The sequence below is a fragment of the Rana temporaria genome, chromosome 2, assembly GCF_905171775.1.
Source record: "Rana temporaria chromosome 2, aRanTem1.1, whole genome shotgun sequence".
Taxonomy (NCBI): Eukaryota; Metazoa; Chordata; class Amphibia; order Anura; family Ranidae; genus Rana; species Rana temporaria.
Genome location: NC_053490.1, coordinates 238,254,854 through 238,275,554, shown reverse-complemented (window position 1 = coordinate 238,275,554; position 20,701 = coordinate 238,254,854). Strand labels below are relative to the sequence as shown.

At 39.4% G+C, this 20,701-nt stretch overlaps 1 protein-coding gene across 6 annotated transcripts in view; it reads left to right on the top strand.

Annotated features, from left to right (window-relative positions):
• The window catches only part of MSI2 (musashi RNA binding protein 2), an 838,983-nt gene that overhangs the window by 725,701 nt on the left and 92,581 nt on the right, over positions 1-20,701 (top strand). For 3 of the 6 annotated variants that reach the window (XM_040336656.1, XM_040336659.1, XM_040336653.1), the window contains 2 exons: positions 279-302; positions 2,395-2,460. The exons of 1 other annotated variant lie outside the window; for it this stretch is intronic. In XM_040336656.1, the coding sequence (XP_040192590.1) occupies positions 279-302; positions 2,395-2,460 (90 nt within the window). The remainder of the gene's footprint in view (positions 1-278; positions 303-2,394; positions 2,461-20,701) is intronic. 2 more of the 6 variants (XM_040336657.1, XM_040336655.1) reach the window with 1 other exon arrangement.

Here is a 20,701-nt window from a genome sequence, read left to right as displayed (position 1 = left end):
GTGTGCAATCTGACCCTGAAAATATGGAATATGTAAGCACGTAGAAATGTGAAAACTGTAACTAAATCAGGTAAATGTGAGCTAAAATTGATCTGCAGCAGCATCTGCCTATATTTTATTTGCTACCTTACAGGAACTATTTTGTTAACTTGGACATCACTGAAAGACAGACAAATCTCTCCATTGTAAATCCCCTTTATACAATTTATTTGTATTTTTGTACCGTCATGCTGACTGTTGACACTACATATTGATTTAGTTTTTTTCTTTATTAACAGCACTTTTACCCTATTTAAATGCAAGTATGTCTTTATTTAATTGATTCTTCAGTAGCATAGCCTTTCTAGCCTAGATGTCTTGTGCACTTCTTATATTAAAGGTAGATGTTGCTTTAGTTGATTTCTAGTCTCCTGTTATATTTTTTACTATTATTTTTAATGTGCTGTGTATAGATTGCATGCAAATGTTTTTTCAAATATGATTGCAGCTCACCGAATTCTGATAATTGAAAGCACGCTTAAATAAATCCAAGATGTAAAATAAGTGTCTAGTCCATGCTGGGCTACGACTTCCCTCAGGTGCCTGAATCATGAGGTACACTAATATGTAAATATTGGACCAGTTTTCTTCATTAAAAACATGGTCCTTCACTCTCCAGTCTCCTAAACCACACTGTTAACCTATCACTTTGATGCCTCAGTGGCCAATAGTGGAACTTTGGAGGTAGGGCAATGTACTCAAGTCAGGAAGTTGGGTCAACATGTGCATATTAATTTGCCCAAAGATTCAGGTCACCCAGAGCAGTGAACTGGATAACAGACCTGTTGGAGACTTGTATGTGCTACCAGTGTGGATGCATACTTATTTTATACATTTGGTTTAATCTTTAATGTGGATTCATAAGATTATGAGTAACAGAAGTGACACTTTGTATTTGTATTTGTTTCAAAAATTGTTTTATTTTACAAATCTGAGACATGTTTTATTCTTTGCTTATTTTGCTGCTTTTTGGAAAAATACAATTATTATAGTAGCAAACCTGTATCCTAAGAATGGTCCAGATTATTACAATTTCTGCTTGCTTCTTATTTTTCATTATTTTCTTGGAACAAATAATAGAATGTGAAATGAAGCCAGGCTGCTTACATCCTTGCCTTCCGTTCACCTAAATTAGTGTTCACGAAACAACGTTCTCTGCAGCTGCCTCTGTTTGTCCAGGATGTGGAATGTCTCCAGTTAGAGCTACAGTTTTTTGCCTGATTCATTTCATTATATTTTTCTCCCATACAAAACAATGTCCTTCACTATAAAAAGTAAAACAATTATTGCATGTCTTTTTGACACTGTTACCATATAATAGGCATTGACTTAAATATAACAATTTTGAACACTAATATCCAAACAGCATTTGAAACATTTTAAGCATATGAAGATGAGTATTACACTTATAACGTGTATGCAAGCGGTAGTGCAACTACAAACAAAATAAAACTACATGGAGAATTCACATATTACTACACTTGGAACTATAACATTAACGTTAAATGAAACCTGTCATGATAGAAATACATGGCTGCCATTCTTCACCTTCTTGTAAAAATATTAGTTATCTGACTGTCTTACTGGTTTCTTAAGCTTGTGGCCTTCAACAGCAGGTCAGATCAATAAGATAATCAAATTTGCATACAGAGTCACCTACCCAAAGCAATCAAACCAGCATGGCTGTCAGACAACTAGCATTTTCAAAGATGAGGTCAGCAATGTTTCTTTCATGACAGGTTCCAGACAGAGTTAGACTGTCCTTAAGATGTTGAGTATAGCTAAGCACTAAGCTTCACTTTAAGTATAATTGTACAACAATGTTAAAAGTAAATAGAAAGTGTGTAATGTGTGGTAATAAAAAACACTCAAAGTGAATTGAGTTATGGCATTGTAAGGAATCAAGTAGTCTCCTTTTGGATATGTTATTTGACTTGATACGTTTTGAAACATAGAAATGGCTTGTGCGGTTTGTTGAGGGACAGTTGTGTGGTCAGTGGGTCATACTGCTATTGGTCTGTACATGTGTGAATGCTTTCATGCTTAACATGAATTGTGGATACATATCTGTTTAGGGGAAATACATGTACATCTGACCAAATTCATGGTCTAGAATCATCAAATAAATAATAATGTTATAATAACATTCATAAAATGTAAAACGTTATATGAAAGTGTATCTGTTGACTTGATTTACTTTACTACAGTGGTCATTTCCACGAAAAAAAGGAAAGTTGACTATTAATTACAAATTAAAGCAAACACATTATGAACAAGACCAGTCAGAGCATGTACAGACATGGGGCAAGTTGTGAGCTTTTATTCTATAGTCTCTCTGTTTGTCTTTCTGGACAGGTTTCCCTGCAGCAGCAGCCTATGGACCAGTCGCAGCAGCAGCAGTGGCAGCAGCTAGAGGATCAGGTAGGAGGACATATACAGAGTGGGTTTAAGCTACCTGTAGACAGGAACAAGTTACATAGTTGACCTGTTGAAGGTGGCCATTTCTGCTTTTAGAAGTTAATTAGGAAGTTTAAGGTTAAATATCAAATTTGACTTTGTATCCCTACTTTGAAATAATAGAAAATACATAGTTAATAAGTAAATACAGCTGACAGCAAGTAAAGTGATATTGCACATTTCTACATTATGCTCTAAAATAACTTTTATTGTACAAACTACGCAAAAACAGTAAAGGGAGAGTAAGAAAAATGCACAACACAGGCCTAGTGCTCATGTAACCTCCATCTTACACCAGCTAGCCGGCAGTGAATGAATCCTACGGTTTAGATATATTTGTTTACCTGAAATGGTCATTTTCCTTAAGTGCAAGCCAGGAAATTGCTCATTGGGACATAGAGTGTAGTGTTGGCAGAGTGAAGTGTTTTTCTGAGAGGTTAACATACTACTACTATCAAACTGATCTGACTCTATATTTTGAAATATACTAATTGCCCTTGATTTGTTACAGCAACTAGAAGCAGAATGCAAGTTGCATTAAATGGGAACTTTATTTAATTTTATTTGTTTTACAGTGCTGTTTATCATCATATAGTATTACCTTTGCTCTACAGGATTTCTTGATCCTAGCTGACCTGTTTATGACCCCATAATCTTAGTGGAGACTTTCCTACATAACGTGGATGATATATTTATGACATAAGTTAGTTTGGTACTATTTAGAGCACACTAGCTATGTTCTTCTACAGACCCTGAGTGGCCTTGTCAGAAGGTAATTTAAGAGAGGAAACTAAACCATATAAGACTCCTTGCCTAGGGGCATTAAATTACTTACACAATATCACAATAACCATGTAAAGCAGAATATAGTAAAATATATAAAAGATAAACAAAATCACAGTCCTAACTTTGGCTTGTATGTACATGTTGTAGTGAATAAGATCTACAGTTACAGACTTTTAAAAACACTATAAATCGTATTTAATCCTTTCATGTCCAAGGGTATTAAGGGACTTGGGATACCACAATCCACATATATCCTGTGTAGTACCTAACTTAGATTGTACTGTTGCACATATGTCCACAGACATATTGTTTCTAGTTTATTACAAAATGTTTAGGATCGGTCATTATTGCCAGAATGCTATATATACAGCACATTTGGGCTGCAAGTATTGTAGTGATTAATAGTAAAATAGGTATGTACCCCGAGTGATGGATCACTAATTCAGTTTGAGTTGCCACAGGTCAGCTATATTAATATAATATTGAACAGTTTTTAGCTTTTAAGTTGATCTAGTCCTAAGCGGTAAAAGTTGTAGCTAGGCTAAAAGAGTAGTTTGAGAGTATTCCAGACTGGGGAAATGAAGAGAACAGCTCTTGAATCCTTTGAGTGGATGGAGTAAAGCAGCATATAGATTGTATTTTGTCCTTCCACCACAGGTTTTATTGATGGGGAATTCCTCCCCCAGTGCTGTTGTGTTCTCCGGCCGGCAGAACACAATGATTACACTGCTGAACCCAGATTCGGTGCATTTATTGCCGGCTTAAGAGAGCCAAGAAAAAGGAGGGGGTGTGTAAACAAACAATTATAGTGTACATAGATTTTACACAGTGAGCCAAAAAACAACAGGAAAACAAAAAGCAGACTTCCTGGCTAAACCTAACACCTATGTTGACTTACCTGTGTAAGAAAGATGTTATAAACTTGCCTGTTTTCAGGCCACTCCAGTCCAGTCATGTGATCTCCTGTGTCAACCTAGTTAGGTTTAGCCTGGCATTCTGTTTTAATATCTCGTCCTAAATAATGACTAAAGATGTTTGTATATAGATGTTAAGCACGTTTCCTAATTTTTTCTCATACCATTCTTCTGGTAAAGTTTCTTTTTCTTTTTAAAAAGTATAAAAAAAAAAGACAATTAAAATGCACAACCAGCCTATTCTATTATAGATATCTAAACACCCATAACATAATACAATTCATTAAAAATAAGGACTTTTGTTAAGAAAGAGAACGGAGGGTGCAGATCAGGAGACATAGTTCTGCAGACAGCAGGAAGCTTTCCCTTTAATCACGATTAATACATTTTTTGGGAACTACACAACTTGGCTTTGGTTTAAACCTTTAGTACCCTAGGCTAGCAAGCCTGCAGCCTGGTTATAGTGGAATGCTGCCGCAGCAGAAGAGCTTCAGGCAAACGGGTAAGTACATAGTAGTAGAAATACACATATTGCCAAAGGATTTTGTGATCTAGACTGCCCTGCCAGACAGCACAGTCAGGTCTCTGACCACTACTGCAGCAACAATAAATTTTGGCCAAGGGCACACCAAGCCTACTGGGACATTAAGGTGCAAGTCTGCTGTTTTCTCCAGAAAACTTCTTCCCCATCAGTACATTTGCACTTTAACCATAGCCTGATTGGCTTCTATTGCTGACCTTACATAACATGCATGTGCTGTTTTATTTAAATCCATATTGCTCATAAATGGTGACCAGCAAAAGGAAATTGAATACAAAAATGTTTCCAGCAATTTACTAAAAGTTCTTGGATTACCATTGTCTCTAAACCATAAATGCATGACTTCCTAGTACTAGCCTGAAAGTGATTGTCATTTTGCCTAAATGTGTATGCATCTGTATAAACTGCAGGAAAGAGACGAGTGATAAATGTCAAATGTACTTTTTCTACATAGGTATCAAAGGTAAAATGAATCCCTCCACGTCAAAATACATATATAGTGACAAACAAAAATAGTATGTGTAACCTGTATACTCTTCTCCATTGTACACTGGAGCATGCATTAACTGATTTGAACTGGGACTTGGCATCCTGTGTGCTGCTGCAATATTAGCAATGCCTTGGGCAGAGGCCATGAGATTGTAGGCCACACACATTCAAACCATCACTTACTCCAGATACAACCAAATAAATATACCCAACCCAAAGTTTGGCAAATAATGGTCGCGACACTAATAAAATAGCCATATATTTTTTATTTATTAACCATCAAAACAGCATAACTAATGAAACCAAAAATTGTGTAACTGCTTAGTTTTAGGAACTCAAGCAGCATTACCTCATTATAACATGGAAATAAAACGTCCCCCTAGATAGCCAGGGTGACCCAACCACATAATAGTGCACGCGACTGGGGAGGGAGCCCTTCAGCCAGTGCTGCTTGCAGGAAAAGGGGGAATTCCCAGCCCAGCAGTTCCCTATAAAGGCTTCCCGGATTCCAGCACCTTCCGCAGCATCCCATTGGCTAGCTGCTGATCCCAAATTTAAAGCTGCAGTACCTTTTTTTTTATATTTGCCTATTAACCTAATGTGTAACCTTAATCAACCATATACACACCCTAGTGAATGCAGTGGCCACAATCCCAAGTAAGTGGGCTCCTATTGTGCCCCCTTTTCTATTCTTCACATGGGACAAGATGTGTACTTCCTGCCCCCTCCCCACTACCACCATCACACCCCCTCCTGGGTCATTTATCTTGTTCTACCTTGTTCCCATCCTAGTTGACTTACTGGCCTTAATCTTACATTAACGAGATCAAAATTCACTCAAGGTTTGAGATGCAAAGGCTGAAAAAGACAATAGGGGCAGATCCACAAAAGGATTACGCCAGCGTATCTACTGATACGCCGGTGTAATTTTAAATTTCCTGTGTTGTATCTTTGTTTTGTATCCACAAAACAAGATACGACGGCATCTGGGATCGATCAGACAGGCATACGTCTTAGTACGCCGTCGAATCTAAGCTGCAATTTTTCGGCGGCCGCTAGGTGGCGTTCCCATCGAAATCCGCGTTGAGTATGCAAATTAGCTAGTTACGACGATCCACGAACGTACGTCGGGCCGGCGCATTTTTTTACGTCGTTTTCGTTCGGCCTTTTCCGGCGTATAGTTAAAGGTGCTATATGGTGGCGTACTCAATGTTAAGTATGGCCGTCGTTCCCGCGTACAATTTAGAATTTTTTACGTTGTTTGCATAAGTCGTTCGCGAATAGGAATTTGCGTAGAATGACGTCACCGTCGTAAGCATTGGCTTGTTCTGGTTAAATTTCGAGCATGCGCACTGGGATACCCCCAGGGACGGCGCATGCGCAGTTAAAAAAAAAACGTTGTTTATGTCGGGTCACGACGTATTTACATAAAACACGCCCCCATTACATCTATTTGAATTCCGTGCCCTTACGCCGCAAGAGATACACTACGGCGCCGTAACTTACGGCGCAAATTCGTTGAGGATTCAAAACAAAAAAAGTAAGTTACAGCGGCGTAGTGTATCTTAGATACGCTACGCCCGGCGCACTAATGCGCCGTTGTACGTGGATCTACCCCAATATGTCCACTCAGCCATTGTATACCTAAAATAGATGAGTACAAGATTTAGGTCAAACTGTCTCTTGCTAAAAGTGCTAAAAGTTCAGGTCCAGATGTATGAACCTACCGTGGGTTATCTGTGCATTATTCCACTAGCAAAACTGTATACAGACTTTGCATAAACAACTATAATGTTTATCTATGGGATTTCCATGGCAAACAAACAGACAATCTAAAATCTTTTATCATATGCAGTAGTGTGTGATTGACAGCCACATGATGTGTGGGTAGTTGTGTTCTGCTGCTGAAAGCCCTGCGACCATAGGCAACAGATTATGGTGGCTATGCAGAAATTCTAGTCTGTCTGCACAGCCTGTGAACATATAATATGCATTTTTTTTACATAAAATGTTTTAACCTGTCTCAAACCTTCCTAAGCTAGCAGCAGCCCTGAAGTCGTCCTGTCATTTGGAATTAATGCAACTAAAACAAAATCATTTTAAATCGTACTAAAAAAAAATATTATTTGGCGGATGGAGTTCCCCTTTAATGCTATTGGATGTTGCAATTGGGGCTGACATCAGTGTTATTCAGCTATGTCTTACCTACCTTCTAAAACCTTGCTCAGTAATGAAGACATTAATATATATTTTTCACATTCTCCTTCCCCTTAACCATCCACTTTACAATGGCCACTTTACAATGTAAATGTTGTTTATTTTCTTTGCATGCAGTTGGTTACATGTCACTTTCCTCATCCAAACACTCGTAATGCATACTAGACAAACATGTTTAGTAAGATGAGTAACTATATCCTGTATATACATTAAGAAAATAAGAAAATACCGCGCTCCCTAATGGTGACTAAATACAGTAAAAATGATGTGTGTAATATTGAAAATGCATCTAACCTGACAGTAAATGCAATATTAGAAATATAAAGCAGCAGTGGAAAAATGTGCGACAACACAAATAATTAAGCAAAAGAAAATACGGAAACTGCGCTACAAACCAACATGTAAATAAAAACTGTGGAAAATATCTTAAATATAAACAATATAAATACCACACTAAATGCATAAGTGTGAATATAAACCATATAGTTTTATATCAGATGATATAGGAGTCCAATTGCCAACAACTGAATGGCATCAAAAAGGAAAAGAAAGTCCTGATATGTGTCAAACAAAAGTGAGCCTATAATGACACCAATATCACACGTGCCCCTTCACCAGAAGTACAAGCCTGCTTACCAGAACACAGGCTACGTGGGCCTGGAAATCAAACACACGCTAGACTGGCATAGTTCGTACGACAGGGAGATGAACACGGGTAATCCGAACGGATGCAGACCGATCACCTCAATCTCAGCGGCTGTAGGGTGGATGAAAGTAATCCGAATGAGTAGAAACGATCATTCACTCACAACAGATGTCTCGTACAGTACCGAGGGAAGAAATACTCGCATAGCATAATATTGTATGCACAGAGTTTAATATAAAAAAAATCAGATATACTTACAAAAGCATCTGAGTAAAATCACGATTAAAAACAAAGAGCCGGCTGGCAAGCGGACACCCGTCCTATGGGCGAAGACGTCAGCGCGTCAACTTCCCGACGATCGTTTTGTCTCACAAAGACGTGGTCACAGGGGATCCCTGTCTTTGTGAGAGGAAACGATCATTGAAAAACAAATCCTCAAATTCTGTAGCTTGTAAATCCATGGCTGGCTTGATCTACAACTGCTCTGATCTCAATATCACTCAGCAGAATTCCAGACACAGGATAAATGATTGACCACACCATTGGTGAAATCAGATTTTTTTTCAAACTTGCAGTGTTCTAAAACAGATTTTTAAATAATGAAAATTGGGTCTCTGGTTCAAGTAGGGGTTTACCTGCAAGGACCACGTTTCCAGGAGCCCATGTGCTGTTCTTACTACTTGCTGGCCTTAGTAATCAGTATAATAACCTTCTAAAGCAGATTGGTAAACGGGAGCAATTACGTTTTTGTTGTCTCTCTCTTGCTTGGTTAAGGCTGCAATGAGAACGAGTGTCTAAGACAATGTTTCCAGCCTCTCATACACTCGGACCTGCACACCTCCTTTCAAACACTCTTCTGAGCGCTCTCAGCAGGAAGGTTTGTGCACACCTATCACCCTATCACCGTGTCCAGCTTACTGTTAGTACCAGCTGAATGCATGTTTTGCTTGTTCAAACGAAACAATTCAAGAGATCGTCTATCAAGTCTTTAACAAACACATATGTTTTGTTTTCTTCATCCACTTTTCTGTGTGTAATTTGTTTGCTATAATGATATAAGCAGTAGAAAGCATTAGAAGTGCTGCTGTCTTCCTTTCCTGCATAGTATACAACCCCCTTGCTTGCAAGACAGATGTGTCTTTGTATTGCACAGTAGGCATTATGTTGCTTAGTTGACATCCAGAACATTAACATATTTTTATATAATGTTGAAAATAAATATTAAACCGTTGGTTCAATGTGAGGACATTTGTTAAAGATTTAACCCCTTCCTGACTGCCGCACGCCGATTTACGCCGCCAAAATGGCACGGGCAGGCCCAGCAGGTGCGCATGCCCGTCTTTGGGTTCCGCAAACTCAGTGTTTTTGCCGCCCGCCCCTTGATCGTGACACGGAGAGGCAGAACGGGGAAATGCCTATGTAATGCCCTAAAGTTAGAACACATCCCTAGGACACACTTAATCCCTTGATCGCCCCCTAGTGTTTAACCCCTTCCCTGCCAGTGTAATTTATACAGTAATCAGTGGCTATTTGTAGCTCTGTTCGCTGTATAAATGACAATGGTCCCAAAATAGTGTCAAAAGTGTCCGATGTGTCCGCCAAAATGTTGCAGTCCCGATAAAAATCGCAAATCGCCGTCATTACTAGTAATTAAATAAAATAAAAATGCCATAAATCTATCCCCTATTTTGTAGACGCTATAACTTTTGCGCAAACTAATCAATATACACTTATTGCAATAAACTGTGGAATAAATTTGTTTTTTATATATATATTTTTGGGGATATTTATTATTATAGCAAAAGTAAAAAATATTGCTTTTTTTTTCAAAATTGATACACTTTTTTTGTGTATAGCACAAAAAAAACTGCAGAGGTGATCAAATCCCACCAAAAGTAAGCTCTATTTGTGGGAAAAAAAGGACGTCAAATTTGTTTGGATACAACGTTGCACAACTGCACAATTTTCAGCTAAAGCGATGCAGTGCCAAATCACAAAAAAATGCTTTGGTCAGGAAGGGGGTAAATCCTTCCGGGGCTGAATTGGTTAACAGGACAAATCTAGCAGTATATTAACTCAATAAATGCTGTGAATGAACATGTAACCAATCAGCTTTGTGATGTAACAAAGTAATTTATTTTGTTATTTTCTCTGCAGAGCTTATGGAAAAGGCTGTCACAGGTGCAAGGAAATCTTTTGATGTCATATGACATTAAATCTAGAAATGTTATTATTTTATCCAGAAAAGGGTTAATCTTCTTGTCCCTTCTGGAGTAGATTTAAATGATATCTAAGACATCAGGATGCCTGCTTGTGGTAGAAGAATAAACAGCTGTGCACACACCAATATATCAATGGTAGAACATACAATAAAGTCACATTACAGTTGCATGGTCTCAAAACAACCTTCCAAGAAGCATCATTTGTCTTAGCTAATGAACAAAGAAACTTGCCACATGGTGTGCCCCATTACTGCAGAAGGCAGTGGAGATGTGTACTATTAAGAAGAAAACATCTTTACAGTACAATACTTAGAGTACAATTTCATGCTGACAAAGTGTGTTACCAGGAGTATGAATATATCTGCGGAACAGTTTTTGATGAGTCATGATATAGAAACCAATGCTTTTTTTTATGCTGGGAAGAAGTGAGAAGCCTTGGGCTACAACTTTGATAATTTAGAATTCTTGATGCATTTTAAAATACATAGAAATTAGTAAATCAAGCACTAAGCTACCTCGCCAAAGATGCAGCCCACTATCTAATAAAATCTAATAATAGTGTTGTCATGCTTTAGTTTGCTTTGATCATAATTTTTGATGTGACACAATTTTGGACACATAGTCATCCTGCAACAGCTTAACGTTGCATCGCCATATCGATGATCTGGGGAGTGTTTCCTGTTCCTCTGTCACCATAGAAATTGCTGCATGGTCCAACCATGTGATGTCATGGATAGAGGAGGAGGAAACCTTCTGAAGGAGTCATTTGTCGGTCAAGAATAAATCTATGCATAAGTATGATTGATTGTCTAGCGGAAAAGAATGTGTCGTTTCGTTCACAGGCATGTTGACACAACCAGACATCGTTTACTCCCTCAGTATGAAAAAGGTCCGTGGGGACAAACGTCTCCCTTTTGTGGTAGAACTGCAGTCTAAGTGTGTATCTACAGTTACGTTGAAGTCCCCACACATCAGTAGCTGGCCATACCTGACAGAGGATATAAGTTTGAAGATTTTTCGTAAGAACCGCAGCTGGTGCGAATTGGAGGCATAGGTGGAAGCGATGGTGTACAGTTTGGAGTTAACGTCTCCTGTAAGGATAATGTATCTACCATCATCATCCAGAAGTGAGCTCTTGAGGTTGAAGGTCACAGATTTGCTAATGGTCAGAAGGACTCCCTTCTTTTTCTCCGAAGCAGAGGCCCAGAAGATGTATGGGTAGTCTCTGTGTGTGCACTTAGGGGTAGCATTTTTCTTAAAGTGCATCTCTTGGACACAGAGAATGTCCGCCTTGGCTTTTGATGCTTCTTTCCAAAGAGAGAACCTTTTAGCAGGATGGTTGAGGCCTTTGGTATTAAGAGAGAGACAGTTCAGCGGCATTCCTAAAATGTATCATTAGTTTGACGGTAAATCCAATTCACCTTTATGAGGAGCTTGTCGTAGTAGGGATGCATATTGGAGGATGGTGTAAGTGTGAATGAGAGATGCGGAGGAGCCTTGCTTACACTGGGGAGCCAGAAAACGAACATGATCCGGAGACCCTGGAACAAAGTAACACAAAAACAGTCTAAAAAGGGGGTCCAGTAATTGTACCATGTACAGAAACATATAGAACTGCGTTAGCATTATTGGGGGAACAACTGAAAGGAACGGGAGCAGGCCTGCTCTTGGCCGGAGAGTTATATCGTGACGTAGCAGAGATAGATTCAGGAACCTCCATTTGTGTTCTTGTTGGAAGATCTCTTGCGGGAGACTACTTGCCAATCCGGAAGCTGGATGTCAGGGTGGTTGCGGTGTAGCTCATTGAGTGGCGGGTCTGGGAGAATGCCCCATTGCCTCAGGGCCTGCATACCCTCCTCCATGGTAGTAAGACTGACATTCCTTCCATTGTGGGTGACTGACAGGGTTGCTGGATACTTCCATCTGTACATAATTTTGTGGTTGCGCAGTGCTTTGGTCACTGTTGCTAGGTTTTGCGGCATTGGAGGGTGTGTTGCGATCGGGCAACAATTGCACAGAAGAGTAGGGTGCTGGAAGGCTTCCTGTCTGTCGGGAGGCTGACAGAATCTTTTCTTTTACATAGAACAAAGTGAATTCTAAGTAGGACGTCCTTCGGGATCTCGGACAGGAGAATCCACAGGCTGCCTAAGCCTTCATGTCTATCTATAAGGAGATCTGTGGTTGACAAGGACGGCACTAGAGAGGAAAAGAGGGTTTGAGCAAATTGTAGCAGTTGGTCTGGCAACACTGACTCTGGGATTCCCCTGAGTTTGAGGTTGTTCCTCCTGGACCGATCCTCTAGGTCGCCCATTTTATTCTTAAGCCAGGCGATTTCTTCAGATTGGGACGTTTGGGCATCTACCATAGTATTGAATGACGTTGTCATATCACACATGGCTGTTTCAACCTTGTCCACCCGCTCTCCTAAGTCCTGTATCTCGGCTTTAAATTGGTGTACACAGGAGAGCATGTCAGAGTGGAGGGATGAGCGTAGGGATATTAACAAGACAGTATATGAGACCGGCTGGCCCAGGGTGGAAAAGGCAGCTATGGGATCAGGGTGGGATGCAGATCCTGAAGCCTGGGCAGAGCTTACCTCCATGCTTTGAGCCATGCTGTCCCTGACAGGAGAGTCCCTTCTGGCCTTGGACTTAGCTGGGCTGTGTGTGGATGGGGTAGAGGTCCCAGATGACCTCTCACTGTCTAGGCCGGAGGATGCAAGACCTTTGTGGCCCATATTCATTAGATGCTGGCTTTCTTGCTGGAATCGCAGGCCGGCGCCACCGCCATTTTATTGTAGCCCACGGCTCTGTGTGGTGAAGTAGCCATCTATTTTACTTGGCAGCGGCTGGTGTTTTCTGCAGCGTGTCATGCCCGGGGGATATCAGGAGAGCTCTTGGTAAAGATGGATGGCAGCTGTGTGGGTGGGGGAGCACGAGGTTCGGTGGTTTCCCCAGCGGTGGGGCGGAGCTCTAAAGAGATGCAGCCATCTGCAAGCGTGGTCGGCACGCCCATCGTCATTTTTGTTGTAACTGTAATTACACCTCAGTGTGATCTCCCCCAAACTAATGCAACCCATAAAGATGTCTATGCCTACATCTGTCATCATGTCCTGTTTTAATTTGAAATATATGCCACCCTACACTTGGCCTTCTTGGTCAAATTGCTGCTCCCACGTGGTAGTCCTCTGACAGAGCATGGCTCACTCAATGGCAAAACTCCAAATGTAGAAAGTGGGGCCACACACCACAATGACAGAGATCAAAAGGCTGGCTTCAGGTCAATTTCCTCCTATTGGACACACCTCTCTGATGCAGTTCACCCGGATAGGGTTTGGTGGTTGAGGCTTAATCTACCTCTTACTAAGCTCTACCAGGGTAAAATGCAAGGGATGTGTATTATGGGAGGAGACTTATGCCGCATACACACAACCGTTTTTCGGGTTCTAAAAAATAAAGTTTTTTTTATGTCATAAAAAATGTTAGTGTGGGCTTCAGAGCATTTTTTCTGGCCACATTTTTTTCCGAACATGCTCTATTTTTTCACGACGTTTTTAAGGTTGTAAAAAATGGTCGTGTGTGTGCTTTAACGACGTGAAAAATCCGTGCATGCTCAGAAGCAAGTTATGAGACGGGAGCGCTCGTTCTGGTAAAACTACCGTTCGTAATGGAGTAAGCACATTCATCACGCTGTAACAGACAGAAAAGCGCAAATAGTCTTTTACTAACACAAAATCAGCTAAAGCAGCCCAAAGGGTGTCGCCATCCGAATGGAACTTCCCCTTTATAGTGCCGTTGTACGTCACCGCGCTTTGCTAGAGCATTTTTTTTCACGATCGTGTGTAGGCAAGGCCGTTTTAATGATCGGGTTGAAAAAAACTGTTTTTTTCTAGACCCTTAAAAAATCTTTTTTTAGAACCCGAATAACGGTCGTGTGTACGCGGCATGAGTTGAAGCCAGCCTTTAAAACACTGTCATTGTGGTTAATTTTAACAGTGTGCATCCCTACTTTCTGTATTTGGAGATAGATAGAGATAGATATATATATCTATCTCTATCTATAGATATATAGGTAGATATAGATATTTTTCGCTTTGAACCAGTCAAATGGAAATCACCACTGTGGGAATCCTTGATCGTGGATTGTGTATAGAAGGGTCTTTCGCGCTACTAGTGAGTAAATAAAAATATCGGGAAGCTAAGAACTAATCAGCTGCAAAATCTAATAGTGTTCACCTTACACATACAAAATATGGATATAAATGTGTTCAAAGTGGACATGGTATGTATGATAAATAAAACCAACAAAAATGAGTATGTGCAAAAGTGCATGAGAACATACTACGGATGGGCAAAACATTACTTCATAGACTTTAGTATCCGAGGATTGGATTCCCCTACTTTTTGTCCATTGTATGGGACTCTTCCAGATCTACCCATCGATTGTCATTGCAATATTGAACTATATTTGCACATTTCTATAGCTTATTGCTCGTATTTGCACTTTTGTACATACTCATTTTTGTTGGTTTTATTTATCATACTTCCCATGTACACTTTGATTTTCATTGGTTATTTGTGACTTAGCTGGTGTCACATTGCACCATATTGCACTTTATTTGAGCATTTGCTGAATTCACCTTTTTCAGCAGGACTTTTTCTTCTTTCTAGCACTTTATATTTATTGCAGTTTGTACGTTTGTACATTGTGTTTTTTTAGCGCAAGATCACTTTTATATCCTTGATCCTAGATTTGTTCTTCTAAATATTCCAACTCAAAACAGAGAGGGTTGGCATTTAAACAGAGTAATAATTACAATAGAGTAAGAAAATAAACAAGGGCTGCTTCTCCATAGAGTCAACTTTACATCTATTAATGAAAAAACCTAAAGGCCTAACTCCAGAAATCTGAATAATTTATATTGCAGAGGCCACTACAGCCTAGAGATGATAGTGTGGTTTTATTTAATGCTGTAATTATCAGTTGCAGTATTACAAAAATATGAAAAATGTATATTCATTTGTCCACTTGTGAGCCACTTGTCATAAAGAACAGCTTGGCAAAAAAATGTATTTGATTTTTAGATATATAGAGAGCCTTGAGTGGGGCTTTAAAGTGGATATTGTGATTAAAAAAATATGTGCACTGTACTTTTTCTTTCGGACCTAAGTAATGTTAAAGAGGAGCTCATGTCTCTTGTATAAAATTTAGAAGTCAGCAGCTACAAAAACTTTTAATAAACAGTCACTCACCTTTCCCACGATCTGGCACTGTGTTCACCCCAGCTGTTTTCATCTCCCCTCATCTGTCCCGGGAACCTTAAGGCCTCATGCACAATGGACGTTTTTGGATGTTTTTACAGCTTTTTTTGGCAGTAGACGTTTTTTTCTGCAGTCATTAAACTCTCCATCATGTTATCCTATGTGTCCTTGCATAGGCTGTTATTAGCAGTTTTGGGCAGTGGTGTGGTGGGTTCTGAGGGACGTTTTTCAGCTGTAAAAACACTCTAACACTGGTAAAAACATCACTCTCTAGCATTTTTTAAAGTTTTTGATACATTGAAAAAGGAAAAAAAGTCTCCAAAAAAGTACACTAAAAACACAAACGTGGAAAAACGCTAAAAAAGGCTAAACGCTATTGCAAAAATGTTATTTTAACGTCCAGTGTGCATGAGGCCTAACTGTGGGCACCTGTGACAGTTTGCAGCTTCACAGCCAGGTGCCCACTGCGCATGAATGAGCCACGCTGCGCATTGTAAATGGTCCCGCAGTCTTCTAGGACCTATGACGTGTCCCAGAAGTGGGGAGAAGGACTTCTGCTCTTGACAGCTAGGTGGTCGAAGCGGTAGCAGGTTCCTGTAAAAATCAGGTACCCCCCTCCGCCTACCTCCTCAAAAGTTTAATTTCATACAAGAGTTGGGGAGGGGGCCTTAAAGCGGAATTTCCCTTTTTTGGGTTAAGCACCGATTTAATTACATGTGTCTAAACTCTACCACATGTGCCACAATATTTATATGCTGCTGTTGATACCTATGACACAGTCATCATGCTGATGTGTAGAGTATAACAGGTACAGTTAAGAAGCCTTCTCAAAGGCATCTTGTCTGAATTTAAAAAATGTTTTCAGAGGGAGAAGTTGGTCTTTTAGGAGCTGCAGTATACTGTTTTATGGGCCCTGCATGCATTTTCTCCTGCATTTGGAAAGACCTTTTTTTTCCAATGCAGAATCATTGTTAAAAAAAAACTATGAAATTGTTAGGGCTGAGAATTTTAGTTGCATCCCCTATGAACAAAGAAGCAAAAGCTATTGCGGTATGAGTACATACCTCTTAGAACTTTTTTATTATTTTATTTTAATTTTTTTTTTATCAATAAGATTTTATATCCCCATTGAACAAATAAAATCAAGATCAAACATCATAAAGCAAAATATGAAGTTAACAAGTTGTATCTCTCATAGACAACATGCCGTGTTAGGTTTTCAGATGTAAATTGTCATGGCATAAGATTTTGAAATGAAATTGTAAAAAAGAAAGGGAATAACAGAAAAATATAGAACACACTACAAGAAAAGGGAGTGAAAGTCAAATGGTAAATGGAGGAGGAAATTTAGGGAAAAAGTGTGGGTGATAAATATATGTTGTACAGCTTTACTATACATGCTGGTCTGCCAGCTAGTAATATAGCCCAATTGCTAAAATTCGCCAAATTGTTTATTGCTTTTGCTTAATAATTCTTATTTCCTTAGTTTCACGGTTTGACAATTTATTTCATTTTTTTCTTTTGTACTCTTTATTCAGTCCTCCCACTGTAATGATGCGAAGGAATTCCTGGCTTTCATGGTGTACTCATTCAGTATAAGGTTACTATGCCTTAAAACAATAGGTATTAGTCTCAGAACTGAAATCATCACCTATAGTTCAGTTCCTCTATGGTTAGTTTCACTTTATGCTTTTTATGGAGTTAAGTCACTGTGTGTAGCTATGTTCTGTACAACTGGTGGTTTTCATTCACTATTCATACTTCATTTATTCTTTGACATTTTGCTTCCCCAGTACACTCAAAACATTTTCTTTGAAGCCAGTTGCTGAAAGGAGTATTGGAAAAGTCTTGCATGGCATGGAGGGACTCACCTTGCTGTGCTTTATGCTCTGGATATGCTGGAGAATTTTTAAACATTTTAAGGGATATATCCAGTCTCAAAGCCCCATCCACATTTCTGTCGAATTGCAGTATCTATGATTACCCACTGTGCTTCTAGAATTGACCTCCACTTTAGCCATTTTACAGGGTTTTTGCTGTAAAGTAGGGAAAAGTATTTCTGATAATCAATAATCTAGTAATCGGATGGAGTGTGTGTCTTTATTAGATCACTTGGAATGTAATTGGCAGTATAATCTAATTAGAAAATAAAAGTCAAGTTAGGTTTAAATATACGTAGGTGAAAAAACATGATCTGATATTTTTTTAAACTACTTTAAACTTTATTAAAGTAGTTGTAAAGTCACATCAATAAATTCCTTATAATCTTTATTTTTATGGCCAGTAAGTGCAGTGTGTTTTTTTCTTTTTTCTTTTTTTAAATAACATTGCTAAGTACCTATTTTTAAACTGCTTTGCAGTCACATGTTCTCTCCTCGCTGATTACAGGGAGTCCAGTGAGAGGGGTTGATATTCCCTTTTGACATATGTGAGATACGTCGGAAGAGGAATATGTGCTCTCTCGCCTCCTGCCGATTTACACAGACCACGGAAATGAGAGGGAAGGGGAAATGAGGGAAATAGAGATGCTGCAGAGAGAGCAGAATTACAGAAAGATGTGAACTGACCCCAATCTGTCATGAATCTGCAGCCATAAATAGCGTGGTCAGTTTACAGACGGGAGCAGGCAGGATCATCAGAAACAACATGGCAATTAATTACATTGCGAGATCACAATGCAGTTAATCGGGAACACAATTTTTTTAGGTTTACAAACACATCAAATGAAAAACAAGTTCAGTATCCATTTTTGGTGCTCCTTGCATTTTAATTGCATTTGTTTGCATTCCTTTTATTGCACTGCCTTTTCAAGCTAACTACTGCAACCACACCAGTTTTTTCCTGGTTTCTGGAAAGCTACTTTGTTGCTCACTTGTAGTTCTGTGTATTGGGTAGCTGTGAAGGTTATCTGCTGAGCTCATATTTTTTTCACCAGGTAACCTTGGCATACCACCACTGGAGGAAAACATCATTGTAATATATTTGCCTGACTTCCAATTATTCTCACATTTCTATGGTTTGTAGCCGATGTTGGGAATAGGAGATACTGAGCCTTATTAAAAAAATGCATGATCAAATGAAGCCCTGGTTCAAATTGGTGCATTTTGACATGTGATTTGACATGTCAAATCACATGTCAAATTGGAGGCAATGGCGCTGTCCTAACCGGTGCAATGTAATTTCTGAACGAAAAACCACATACACTGTCTGAAAATTCCTTTCACCAAGAAGTTTTATATTCTGCTCCTTCGAATTTTTCTGTCACTGTGGTCGAAAACTAACGTTGATTTTTGCCCCACTAACAAATAGAAAATCAAACAAACGTTCTTTTTTTTTTTTTTTTAAGGAAGCTTTTCTCAAGCCAGCTGCCTATGACAAGGGAGTAGGGGTGCAACGGATCAAAAAACGTACGGTTTGGATTGTTTCTCAGATCAGAGTCACGAATCGGATCATTTTTCGGATCAGCAAAAAAAAAATGTTGTAACGTGGCTCAAGCACTTTCAGCATGTGTTTAAAGCCCTCGTTTTGCACAACCGAATATGGCCTCATGTCTGCACCTATAAACACACCGATGGCATTTGTGATGGCTTTAGCCCGGTCTGATTGTGCAACAAGGGGCTGCTTAAATGCTGCGCTGATGAGCGGTTGTTAAGCAGCTTTTGTTTTCAATTTCACTCCTGTCAGTGAAACACCAGGGTGATGTCGCTTCATGCGTGGCCATGCTTGATGCGTTTCCACTGTCATATGGCTTTTTTGTGCCACAGTGCCTACACACCATCACGGTTTTATCCACTAACCTCTTTCCTTCATCATTATATTTGACAGGGAAGCCAAAATGCTCTCATACAGGGGATTTAAATGACGCGGGGCATTCAAGCTCCTCCGTTCCTCCACTCGCCATGACTACGCTGTGTGTGGACTGAACATGCACACAACTTTTTCCCAGAAATCAATCCGCGGATCACACGTGTGCGGTTCGGATCAATATCTTCGGTTCGGATCGATGACAATCCGTTGTACCACTACAAGGGAGTCTGTCATACATAATATATTACAGTTCTGTCTTTAACCACTTAAGACCTGGACCATTATGCAGGTAAAGGACCTGGCCAGTTTTTGCGATTCGGCACTGCGTCGCTTTAACTGACAATTGCGCGTGCAATGTGGCTCCCAAACAAAATCTGCAACCTTTTTTTCCCACAAATAGAGCTTTCTTTTGGTGGTATTTGATCACCTCTGCGGTTGTAATTTTTTGCGCTATAAACAAAAATAGAGTGACAATTTTGAAAAAAATACAATGTTTTACTTTTTACTATAATAAATATCCCCAAAAAATCTACAAAGAAACATAATTTTTTCTCAGTTTAGGCCGATACGTATTCTACCTATTTTTGGTAAAAAAAAATCGCAATAAGCGTTTATCGATTGGTTTTCACAAAATGTATAGCATTTACAAAATTGGGGATAGTTTTATGGCATTTTTTTTATTACTTATGGCGGCGATCAGCGTTTTTTTTCGTGACTGCGACATTATGGCAGACACGTTGGACAATCGGGGAACAGACGATCACTGACATTGCCACAGTGAAGAACGGGGAAGGTTCTCCCCCTTCTTTAGCTTCTGTGACCGATCGCGGGACACTGGCGGCGATCGGGTTCGTGGGTCCCGCAGGCGCGGTCACGGAGCTTTGAACCGGGTCACGTGCGCGTGCCCCACGGCTGGGCTCTTAAACGCGACATATCTGTACGTGCCTGTGCTCAGCCGTGCCATTCTGCCGACGTATATCGGCGTTAGGCGGCCCTTAAGTGGTTAAATAACAAATATGATCTCCAAGTCTGATGATATTTACTAGATTCAACCTCTAATAGTATATACAGTATATCTCTTCTTTCTGTTATTCTCAGAGTGGATTGGAGATTTTGCTCCCTAACCAATATAGTTGGTTATTTATATTTACCACTGCATAGAGATATTTAAGAATAAATTGCCTTTTTTTTTTAAACTTTACATATTAACTATATTATACACACACTTTTTTTAGGGTTATTATCTGATTAATTTAAACAATAATCGGACAACTAATTGATTATGAAAATAATTGCTAGTTGCAGCCCTAGTTAGATACATA